A 12,553-nucleotide genomic window follows, 5' to 3' on the forward strand; every position below is an offset into this window, starting at 1 on the left:
ACTGCTGGTTCAACCTGACTTCGATCGGCAATGTCTATGTGGACGATTTCAACGGTTTTCCATGTGTTCGGATCCAAACCGTGAACCTGTAAGAAAAAGAGAACTTGAGTGTTCTTTGTCAGAGAAGCATTCCATACCCACATGTCAGTCATCTTAGCCCGCACCCCTCAGGAGTGGGGGTGAAATTACTCTCTTGAGATCTGGACAGTTTTCACTCTTTCTACAGCTTTCCCTGTGAGGGGTAGATACAGGCATGAGAAATCCGTCAGGGCTATTTTTCAGCAGTAGTAAGAGGAGATTTGAATAACTGTTTAATGCTAGTGATCTAAGCAAGCACAGTGCTTGTGATCCTCCACTCTTATGCTGGCAAAGGCAGCATGACAACCAGACCTCAACAAGCTACTCTAGGGCTAGAAAGACGGCTCAGTGCTGAGGAGCACAGGCTGCTCTTGCAGACGACCAGAGTTCAGTTCCCAGCACCCATGCTGGTTGGATCACAATTGCCTGTAACTCCAGCTGGAGGCTTGGAGGCTCCTGACCTCCTGTGGCAACTGTACTTGTGTTCTCTCCCCACAAAGAGAGTAATTCTTAAAATCCCCTAAAATTAAAAGAGAAGGATTTAGTTGGGTGGTGGTCGAAGGCAGAGGCAGGAGGATCTCTGAGTTCTAGGCCAGCCTGGTCTACAGGGTGAGTCCAGGACAGCCAGGGCTGCACAGGGAGACCCTGCCTTGAGCCACTCCCTACCCAGAAGAGAAAGTTTTGACTAGTCTGCAGCTTGTTTTCAGTGTCAACTTCTTGATACTTCTAATTCAATAATTTCTCAAACACTGTGAACTGTTTTGAAACAATAGCTAAGCCATCTGAAAGCTGGAATGGCAGCATAACTCATAGATTTGCTTTGTTTTGTTTTAATGATTTATTTATTATGTATACAGTGTTTCCTGTATGCACACCAGAAGAGGGCATCAGATCACTATATCACTATAGATGGTTGTGAGCCACCACGCGGTTGCTGGGAATTGAACTCAGGACCTCTGGAAGGGCAGGCAGTGCTCTTAACCTCTGAGCCATCTCTCCAGCCCCAGTCATGGACAGTTTAAAACATAATCATTCCATATCATTTCATTTAGACCCTTTAGAGAATGTCTATGAAGAACAAGTCCTGTCACATGCTCAGCTGACAAGCACACAGACTCAAATGTGAGCTCTTGAATGGGCACCGGTACTGAAACAGCACAGCTGGGACCAGGATTTAGTGCTTCCCTCATTCACACTCCTGTAGGATGAGCACAGTAACCCTGAGTGTGTGCGAGCACGCCCGCACCAGCAGGCAGCCTGCGGGGCACTCACATTTTCTAATGGCCTCTAGGTGCTGGTGCTCCAGGTCGACAGGCACTGAGGGCACCAGGGCTGGCCATATGCCTCCCCCCAGCAAAGCCCTGGCAGGTGCTCCTGAAGCTCGGGCATGAGCGTGTGCCAGCCTCTCGTAACATAAGGCAGGAGCTTGCCAACCACGCACCTTCTCACCCCTGCCCTCTGCTCACGCCACAGCCTGTGGCCCAGGAAAGCGAAGAGGAAGTAACATCAGGGGAACCAGCCTGCTGAGCAAAAGTGCTCTGGTGAGTAGAGGGAAAACTGGGCTGCAGCACCGTCTGGGACGCTGTCCACCCAGGCTCGCCTCTCCAGAGTCCTCTCAGCATGAGGCAGGGACTGACAGGGAAGCCGGTTTGTGTCTGGCTGGCCTCACTGCAATGGGGAGAGTGGACGTTTTCACGTTCGAGTGCAGAGCTGGCACCACGCTGCCGGTGCTGGCCATCAAACCCAGGGCTGCGGACGTGCTGACCAGCGTGCCATGAACTAGCTACAGCGCAGCCCTTGAAGTGCAGCGTGGAAACTTACATTTTCTAAGGTTCCCAGGTCAGGTTTGTGCCACGTTTCGATCTTGATGAAGAAGTCATCTTTCATGTATTCATTCTGCAGAGAACATAAGAACATGACACGCCCTTCACAGCAGGACACCAAGTCCAGACAACTGCCCCCCCATTGCACTTTAGGTTTATAATTTTTATTTTATGTGTGTGAGTATTTTGCCTACATTTGTGTATGTGGGCACATGTGTGTCTGTGCCTGCAGAAGTCAGAAGAGGGCATCAGATTCCCTGGAACTTGATTTGTGGGTGGTTGTTGAGGCTCCGTGTGGGTGCTAGGAACCAAATCTAGGCCTTTCAGAAGAGCAACCCCATGCTCCTAATGGTCAAGGTCAATCTCCAGCCCTAGTTCCTAATTTTTAAAGACTTGCTGGGTACAGCAAATGATGCTTTTATGTATTTCAAACACTCTCACTAGTCATGCAGCACAGGGGCAGAAGAACAAACCGAGAGCTTTGCTGAGCAGCTCTGATACCCAAAGTAAGCAGCAGAAGCCAACGAACACAGCAAGGCGTGTGGCGCCAGCCTGGGAGAGCTGCAACCCAGAGCCCTGCGAGGGAGGGATGGCAGGCAGGGTGCAGGGTAGGCCACGAAGCCATGGGAGCTTAAGCAAAAGCCAGAAGCAGTCGGGAATCCCCGCAATGCAAACATGAAGTTTAAAGAAGAGTGTGTACTACTCACCGTTACAACTGAGGCAGAAAGAAGAGATGGGCAGCAAAACAGGAAAAACTTCAATTAGATGGAGTCAAGACAGGCTGTCCCAGTACTTTAAGTCAGGTGCACTAAGTTATGCCAAACATATAACATTTAGTAGCTTATGTCTTTAAAATGGTCTCTACACAAGTGGCACCAAGAGATCCTCAATTTAGATTATGGAATACAAAGACAATATGAGGAATAATCTACCCTAATTTAAAATAATGCTAATAACATCATTCATGAAGACTGGCAAATAAATCTGTAACACCCTCCTAGACAGTTGCTGGAGCACACCAAGGCACCTGAGTGCACATGACCTTTATGATTTCTGCATTCACTGGTTCACCCCAAAGCCAGCACCTAGCAGGACCTCCATATGTCCCCTGGGAGTGACCTTCAGGTCTGGGGAGGCCCACATGAGGACTCACAGCAGGCTGTGGTCTAATGCTTGTAAAGCCTGGAGCACTGAGTGTCCCTGTCCCCATGCTAAGGGCAGCAGGTGCAGCGCCCCTGGGGAGCAGCTTACTTGTTCTGCAGTAGGGGTAGGCATTCCAGGCTTTCTCATGGAACACCAGGGAGCCCTCGGGAGCAATCATCCTCACAAACGCAGGGACTTTGCTGTGGGGAGAAAGGACACTTTCAACTGTACCGTCATTTCTGTTTCTATCAAAGTGGTCATCACACTCCAAGTTTGATGAGCTAGGTAGCACTGTTTACTTCAGTCCCAAAGTAATCATGTGGCAAACTAGTGTTGAAAAATGAGTAAGAAAGTCGTTTTTGTGTGTGTGATTTATGTTTTAGTGGTACAGAGGGCTTTACACATGGTAGGCAAGTGCTGTACCACTAGATTTCATACCCACCTTCTTAAAAATGTGTGCGTGTGGACGTGTGTGTGTGCGCGTGCATATGTGAGAGTGTGTGTGTGTGTGTTTATGTGTACGTGCATACATGTCCAGTACTGGACATGTCAAGGTCAGTAGGCAAATCTGTGTTGACCTTCCTGATCTACTGAGCATGAGTCAAGCTCCCTGGAAGGACCTGCAGAGGTTGGCTGAAGTCACCAAGTCCACACACTGGCTACATCAGTCGCATTCACACCATCAGGCTTAACCACAACAGAAGCCAGCCATGAGCTCAGCTATTTCTAAACAGCAGTCACACACTTCAGTGAACATGCAGACCTCAGGAGGTATACCAAGGAGCTGCCAGTAGTTCAGTCAGTCAATTTAGAAAAGAAGGCTGGCAAATACCCTTGTGGATGACATCAGATGACCCTGCATAGCCCAACACTGGAAAACCTAATACCTATAAACCAGTGTAAAACCTGAAGCCCCAGTGTGTACCCCCAAAGCCAAGGATGCTAAGTGCCCTGTGCTATGACTCGCCACCTTGTTACTTTGGGAAAGTCACCAAGCCCCTGCAATCCTCTCATCTGGGGTTACAGGTGTGCACAGCCATATCCAGCTTTTATGTGGCTGCTGGGGATTTGAACTCAGATCTTCATTCTTGCTCAGCAAGCACTATGACCCGCCGAGTCGTCACCCCAGGCCCACTTTTAACATTTCCCTACCCTAATCTCAACTGCCGCCTATTAGATTTCCGAGACTGAGTCTACCACTGAAGGTATTGTCTTAAAAACACAGTCAGCACAATCCCCACCTAGCATGAGAATATTCACTACCAATCTGTCTTCATGTGTCCAGTAGTGACTAAACCTGGGGAAATATGGGCAGAATAAACAAAATCTAACTTAAATTCAGCTTTTAATAAGAGACATCTTGAGCCGGGTGTGGTGGTGCACGCCTGTAACCCAGCACTGGGGGAGCCAGAGGCAGGCGATCTCTGTGAGTTTGAGCCTAGTCTGGTCTACAAAGCGAGTCCAGGACAACAGAGAAGCTCCGTCTTGAAAACATACACACATACAGACACATACACACACACAACGCACACGTGCATACACACACACACACACACACACACACACACACACACACACACACGAAGAAGGCAACTAACTGGAAGCACAGATGTCATTCTTCCTTTCTCGTAGAAGCCACTTTGAGTAATGAGTATCACTTTAGCAGTTTAGGAGGCCTTAGAAAAGTGGAAGATATGAAATGGTGCTAGGCCCTCAAAGTGCTGTATCCTCCTCTGAGCATTCATGAGATGGTGACTCCTTTGTTCTTAGCAGGCCTCACCTCAAGGTGCCCCGTCCAGATTTGGGCTGGTTAACATGCACGCGTCTCCATAACATGAAACAGAAGGCATGCTCCTTTCACACACTTTCAGAATATTAACCTTGGGATCAAATCAAGTGCAGTGATTTATTCCACGGCAACGACAGAGGCCACGTTAAGATGTGATCACAATAGAATGATGGTGACAAACTCATTTGTTCCCAGCCAGGGAAACTGAAAGGCAGAAATGATAAGACTTTTGTCTGCACACGTGAATGTCAGAGGCCCCTGATCCCTGGAGTTGGGAACTGAACTCAGGCCCTCTGCAAGCGCAGGACATGTTCCTAATCACCTGGGAAGCAGCTGTCACAAGAGAGGAGGAACACAGGCACCTTACACGGCTCACGGGACTCTAACTGCCCTGCAGGCGCTTGGAAACCATGAGCAAACGGGCAACACCAACACAGCCTGCCCTTTCGGGAGAGGAAGCAGGAACAGCAGAAAGCAGAACCCAAGACCTGTCTGGACGCTCAGCACAGGGCAAGGGTAGAGCAAGCGGCAGAACAGCAGCCTCACGGAGGCCGAGCCTCGGCAGTCTCCAGCACTGCCAACCGCAGTGCCCGAAGCAAGAGACAGAAGAGACAGGGCTGGCTGGGAGCGGTGCTCAGGTCAACCAGGTGGCTCCTCGTCCACAGGCTCCACTGATGCCCTGAGAACAACAGCCAGGGCCAAGCCGATGAGTACTCTGGCTCTGTGTGGAGGAGTGGGCAGAATCAATTCCAAATGGACAAAGACTTAACTAAGGGGTGGAGTGAGCCAGTGGCTGGTGGCAAGCACAGACAAAACCAGTAAAGTGGAGTTCCATAAAACAATAAACGTTTTAGGCTTCAAAAGGCATTGTTTAAAAAATAACAAATTAAAGTCGGGCGTGGTGGCGCACGCCTTTAATCCCAGCACTTGGGAGGCAGAGGCAGGCGGATCGCTGTGAGTTCGAGGCCAGCCTGGTCTACAAAGCGAGTCCAGGACAGCCAAGGCTACACAGAGAAACCCTGTCTCAAAAAACCAAAAAAAAAAAAAAAACAATTTAGCTGGGCAGTGGTGGCGCACGCCTTTAATCCCAGACCTCGGGAGGCAGAGGCAGGCGGATCGCTGTGAGTTTGAGGCCAGCCTGGTCTACAAAGTTAGTCCAGGACAGCTAAGACTACACAGAGAGACCCTGTCTCGAAAAACCAAACCAAACCAAACCAAACAAAAAAATAACAATTTAGTTTACAGACTGGGGGAAGGGCTGCAAGTCACCTGTTTGATAGGGTCCTACTGGACAGAAGCTCTGTCCAGTAAGAAAGGCTAGGCATGGCAGGGCAGCCTACAGCCCTCACACTCTAGGAGGCTGAGGAAGGAGAGTCACAAGTGTAAGCCTGAGCTACATTGGGAGACTGACACAAGAAAGAAAGAAAGGTGAAAGACTTGAACAGTATTCCTCCAATAATATGCAAATGTCCAAAAGATCCATAAGGAAACTCCAGCATGCTTAGTCCTCAGGGACATGTACCACAGAAGCACAGTTAGGTGCTCTTCATATGCAAATGGATGTAATCAATAAACCAAGGGCTATAATCAATACACCAAGGGCTATAATCAATAAACCAAGGGGCCTAGGACTTGCTTAGTCTGGGTCAAGTGAAACCCAGAACTTCACGAACTGTGTAAAATAAGGTGTTGGTAGTCTTAGCCAAATCTGTAATTCTACTGCTGTTCCGTGGGTACCGGGCACACAAGAAGATCTAAATGCTATGCGTACAAGTTCCCTCCCTCAGTGGAGAGTGCACCATGCTCCGGGGACAGCGGGCACCACCCAGAATGCTAGCACAATGCCCGAGGAAGAGGCCGTACTGATGGCCTATCCTGGAATCTAGGTCTTAGTTGCTGCTGATCTGTGTCCAACCATCAGTCAGCGTGACACTAATGAATCTGAGAGCTTGCCTTGTCTCACAGCCTTCCCCCCCTCCAGACAGCAGCAGCAATGGCCCCCATTTGGTCTCTACTGGGGGGAGGGGGCGAGGCTCGTGGCCACCTGTCACCATGAAGCTCCACCACCGCTGACCGCTGCCCTCTCCCCCTCTCTCCACCACTGCTGCCCTCTCTGTATTTCTGTTCACAGCTACCATTTGTGGACAGGGGATGAAGGGCCTGGGAAGAGTGGGCACAAGAGTCAAGCAGCCTTCCCTGTCCCACTAGTCCCCTCTGCTCCTCCTCAGGGGACCTGGGTTCTCAACTGGGCTCCTCATATGTTGACCAAGAAATTAAAAGTCAAAGCAAACAAGCCCCTACCACTTACTGACACAGCAAGTGTGTACCCCTGTCTTCTTGTGTAAAACTCGCCAGCTGCCTCTGCCTCAGGGCTGGTACACAGAAAGGCATGTGGAATGACTCTGTCTCCTCCTGGAGCAAAGATGCTGCTCCTGGAGACCAAGAACACAGGAAGGCTGCCTCCGAGCCTGGGCACTGCCAGCCTCAAGGTCCTAACCTCATGCCTAAATAAGCTCTACGCAATAATACCACTTGCAGGGGCCATATTTACAGCTCACTTCAACCAAGAGTCATTATTTATGGCTGGAAAGTTTACCTAAATTAATGTTTCAAATGGCATTTAACAGTGTTCTTTCCCATAAAAGTGGAATCACCTGTATCTCAGCAGAAAGTCATGAAAACTCTTAACATTTTAATGACTATCTAGGCTTTTATCTGATTAGGTTTTAAAACATGAACACGGCATGACTAGTGACCCAGTAATAGGCTTTCTATACAGTAAGACGCCATCTTTCTAATATCTGAACCTTTAGGTTTCAAAGGATATTACAAATTTAAGAGGTGTCCTCGTTGGTTTTCTGTCAACTTGACACAAGCTAGTCAGCTGGGAAGAACTTTTGAGAAAAGGCCTTCCCTCCAGCAGCCTGCCGGCAGGTGATACCAGTTGGTCAGAAAAGCAGGCTGTTGAGTGATGCTCTTCACAGTCCCTGACTCAGTTCTTGTAAGCCACAGGAACCCTTCCTCACCAAGCTGGTTTGTCATGGAGTTTTGTCACAGCAATGGAACAGGTTAGTATTTTGACATTTGGAAGAGTACTCTCTAAAGGATATCACAGATGAATACACAACTTCACACATGAAACCCTTTGGCTTATGTTAGCACTCCCAGAAAAAATCCAGTGCTTTAAGTAAACTTCTAGCTATCTGCAGAACTCAATAGGTGAGTCAAAAGTTTTAGTGAAAGAGGCTGTAGGAATGGCTCAGTGGTTGGCAACACGTGCCAGAGATCAGCTTCCAGCACACACAGGGCAGAGCACTACAGTGCTATCTGTGACCTCACACACAGGGCAGAGCACTACAGTGCTATCTGTGACCTCACACACAGGGCAGAGCACTACAGTGCTATCTGTGACCTCACACACAGGGCAGAGCACTACAGTGCTATCTGTGACCTCCTTCTGGCCTCCACAGCTAGTCCACACTTGCAACATACATCACACACATACAACATACAGCACACACATACACGTAAGTGGATATATGATCTTAAAAAAAAAGAAAGTTATGACAAAGTTTAAGCTTAATCACCTAAGCTCATCTGCACTTTAAGAACATGAGTAAGATTTATTTTACTATAATGAGAAAAAAATGAAGAAGAGCAGAGATGCTCCGCCTCCTCCACGTAACAGACCTGGGGGGGGGGGGGAGTGTCAGGAGCGGGGGCGGGAAGATGGACTCAAGAGCTACCTCTAGTCCCAGTACACATTTCCTACTGTAAAGAACCTGAAAGAAAAGACGGAAACAAGACTGGGAAGCTTAACAGGTGCACACAAAGGAACTCTAACCAAAGACAGGAGAGCAAACAAGCGGCAGACCCTGACCCTAACGCTGTGAGCCATCAGTCACAGACCTCCAACACCAGTCAGCAGAGTGCCAACCACGCCCACCTGAAGCACAGGCGGAAGCACAGGATTTCTGCCTGTGAAACTGGCAAAAATTCTAAACAGAAAAACAAGGAAAACTAATCATATGGAATGTGAGAGGACAATTTACATGGACCCTTCTTTGTTCAAAAAATTACAACTCTAGGCTCCCAGAGACGAGTTCTACAGGTACAAAAACTGACCTAAGACATGGGACAACCTTCATTCCCTACCGCCAGGGCAGTCGGATGACTACGCTGTCTCCACGTGAGCAAGCTCACTTGGCTTCACAGTGTCACACGGGGCTGGGGTGGGGGAGCTGTTAGTCAACTGAGAAAGTTCTTGTCTTGTAAGCATGAGAACCTTCCATTCAATCCCCAAAACCACGTCTAAGTGCTGGGCACAGTGGTCTGTACCCACAATACCAGTAGCAGTCAGTCTAGTATAACTGGCTGACTCCAGGTTAAAACGAGCCCTATCTCAGAGGAGACCTTCATCCACAAACACCAGCAAACACACTTACCCAAAAAGCCCACACCCACCCACATGCCCATTAGAAGCAAAAAAGACCACTCAAGATATCACATAAAAGCACGGATGAGCTACCATCTGGAGGGATAACCCTTCAAGTACTTCAAGTGTTAGTCAAGGATATGGATGACAAGGGTGAGGATATATTTATCTTAACTTTATGTGTAGGGTTAGGGTTTGTTTACGTGTGTGTGTGTGTGTGTGTGTGTGTGTGTGTGTGTGTGCATGTGTCACAAGCGTGTCTGGTACTCATGGGGTCAGAAGTACCAGGTATCCATGGTGCTGGATCCCACAGAACTCGAGTGACGGATGGAAGTGCGCCACCACTCGGTGCTGGGAACCAAACCTGGATCCTCGGCAAGAGCAGCCAGGGCTCCTGGCAACTAACCAGATCTCCAGACGAGAATGAAGGTGTAATTTTACAGTCTGCCCTACTGTTTGAACTTGTGTTACTTTTATGATTTAGTATAAAATGAGGGGCTCATAATAAATTAAAGCACAACACATGGTCACAGCAGATTATAGCTCAGTGGGCCTGCTCATAAAGTTGCTAAGTAGTGCTGCAGGTCACAGGTCACAGGTCACAGGTCACAGGTGGAAACCCCACTTGCCTCTTCAGGTGGTAAATCTTGTGTGTGTACTGTCCCTTCTCTCCGTCCTTTTCGTACGGTTCATTCTTCAGGACTTCGATTCCTTCTCCACCGCCAGTTTCGTTCTTACTCGCTTCTGCCACAGAGTAAAGCTGCCCAACCTGATACTGAAATTCAAAGAGCAGAGTTTTACTAAGTCAGTAAAAGCTGCAAAACTTTCCTATGCTAAAACCTTAATAAAGACGACACAGGAAAGCCACACGAACTGTTCAGCACATATTCTACATGAAGACGGACCTCAAGTGACAAATGCCGGATGATCAGAGCATTTCCTTTGTTCACAAACAAAAGTCACTAGTATTTTACTTGTGTAATAACATGTATTAAGAAAATGTCAGCACTTAGATCAAACTGAAACACAGCTGCCCAGCCTCTGAGAAGCATTTTTACCTCTCTTGCATCTTAGAAGTGTAACCTTAAGGCTGAACGGCCAGTTAGCTCTCTATTCTCAGCAATAAGAGGCAAGGCATGTGGTCTGCTTGGGTTAGCACAGCTGAGAAGATAAGGTCTTGGATAGCCAAGATCAGAACTGCTCTACAAAATTCTCCAATAAACACAAACTTCCTGGAAACACAAACATGTAAATAAGCATCAAAGACTGGTGAGCGCTCAGTCAGCCCTACTCCATAGTGAAGCAGGGCTCTCAGTGGTGCTGAACTGTGCCACAGCAGCCACAAGGAGCAAAAATGGAGGCCCCAGGGACCAGGACATGGAACTATTGCCAATCTCCTCAAATTTGACTAAGACAGCCTGAGAAAGCATTTTTGTTCTTTATAATCTTATTTTCAAAGAAAAGACATAAAAATGTATCTCTAAGAACTCATAATTCAAAGCTAAAATTATAGTTAAAAGAACAGAAAGATCATCATAAGCGCAGAGATACTCCCATCTGAAAAGCCCATGGACTGCAGTGTCACCATGCCAGCCAACCTGACCGTCCCTGTCCCCCACCCGTATTACTCAATCTGGAAGGGTCTGAAAGGCTGGAACTAAACAAATTTCTTAAATGTTCCAAAGTGAGTATCTATTTAAGACTCTGGACTGCAGGGGGGGGGGGTATTCTGTCTCCCAAAAGGCGATTTGGGTTAGTCTAATGCCTCAATTCTTAAGTCCTTCAAAACCCACTTTCCAACATGCCAGATTCCAAAACAGGATTAAAATGTCTTTAAAACAGAAGACAAATTTGGTCTAACAAAAATGCGTAAAGAAATTAAATGACTGGATCCCCCCAAAAGATTACTCAATTGGTAACTTGAAGAAAGTACTAGGTTTCCTTATTGGTCTTAATGAAAATATGCCAGTGTCAGGTGTGATGGCACACTCCTGTAATCCCATCTCTTGGGAAGATGAGGCAGACAGATCTCTAGTTCCCAGACAGCCAGGGTTACACAGAGAAACACACTCTCTCAAAAAACCAACCAACCAAACAAACAAACAAATAAAAAGATAATAACAACTCAGACTCTTGCGGATGACAGAGGCACAACAGACATGCTTGTTACATCTGAGTATAACAAAAAACTAAAAAGAACTGGGGTGTCAATATAAAGACTCCAGATTTCAGTAAGTTGTTTCAATCAGCTCTCACCCCCATCCCCCACAAAACACACACACACACACACACACACACACACACACCTAGAAAAATAAATGTCAAGTTCCACCTGTGAGTTCAAGTATCAACGGTGCAGATAAAGAGCAGGGGCCTGGGCGCACGCCTTTAATCCCAGCACTTGGGAGACAGAGGCAGGAGGATCACTGTGAGTTCGAGGCCAGGCTGGTCTACAAAGTGAGTCCAGGACAGCCAAGGCCATACAGAGAAACCCTGTCTCGACAACCCCCCGCCCCAAAAAAAAGCAGGGGCCTGGTGCGCCCAGTGCTGTGTGTGATGTGGTGACACCCATGCAGCTGTACTCAAGGCCACACTGAGAACCACTTCTCCTCCGTTCTGCTCTTCCTTGTCTTCAGTCATCTGTCACTCTGTTTCTGACCCACTGTCAGGGGGCTGAGTTTGGCTACAGGCGCTAACTTCTCAGCCGCTCTGCTGTCCTCCCTGTTGGCTGTAACTGCAGGGTTCAGATTCCCACCGTATCATCAGGACCACAATCCCTGTCAGCTGATGGTAAGGTCACATCTGCAATGCCATAGCAGTGCACAGCAACAAGTATGGTGCGTGTAGCCATGCGGCCAGCTATGCAAAGCCATGAGGTCATATCACATTAGCACAAACAGATCTGCTGGGGACGCTGAACTCCATGTTAAAGTGAAACACAAGGTCTTGGGGTGGTGAGGTTAGCACGAGAAAAGCTCAACGTTACCACAGGCAAGACAAAGGCTTAAATCCCACTGCTCAGGTGGGGCGAAGCATGTCACAGAAAAGCAAGTTCCGTGGGCAGACAAAGGCCAGCAGCCACGGAGGCCAGCTCTTCTCTCCAGGCAGCGCTCTTACCTACAAGTACTTAAATGGAGGCTGGAATCTCATCTTTCTGGGACAGTGTTGACAGAATTTCTATACTTGTTAATCTATTTTCTACAGACCTTTCCGAATGAGACAATATAACAGAAGCTCATTTGTTATTATCTGTAACGGACAATGGAATGAAAAAGAAAGCTAAGG

The 12,553-nt window shown here is 47.9% G+C and overlaps 1 protein-coding gene across 1 annotated transcript in view; it reads right to left on the bottom strand.

The window, feature by feature from the left end:
* PITPNB (phosphatidylinositol transfer protein beta) overlaps positions 1–12,553 on the bottom strand; it is a 49,363-nt gene that overhangs the window by 31,282 nt on the left and 5,528 nt on the right. The window contains exons 3-7 of the mRNA XM_084763240.1: positions 9,898–10,043; positions 3,153–3,244; positions 2,609–2,616; positions 1,900–1,974; positions 3–86 (exon numbers count right to left, since the gene is read on the bottom strand). Coding sequence (XP_084619366.1) covers positions 3–86; positions 1,900–1,974; positions 2,609–2,616; positions 3,153–3,244; positions 9,898–10,043 — 405 coding nt within the window. The remainder of the gene's footprint in view (positions 1–2; positions 87–1,899; positions 1,975–2,608; positions 2,617–3,152; positions 3,245–9,897; positions 10,044–12,553) is intronic.

This window comes from Acomys minous (assembly GCF_964271855.1).
Source record: "Acomys minous genome assembly, chromosome: 16".
NCBI lineage: Eukaryota > Metazoa > Chordata > Mammalia > Rodentia > Muridae > Acomys > Acomys minous.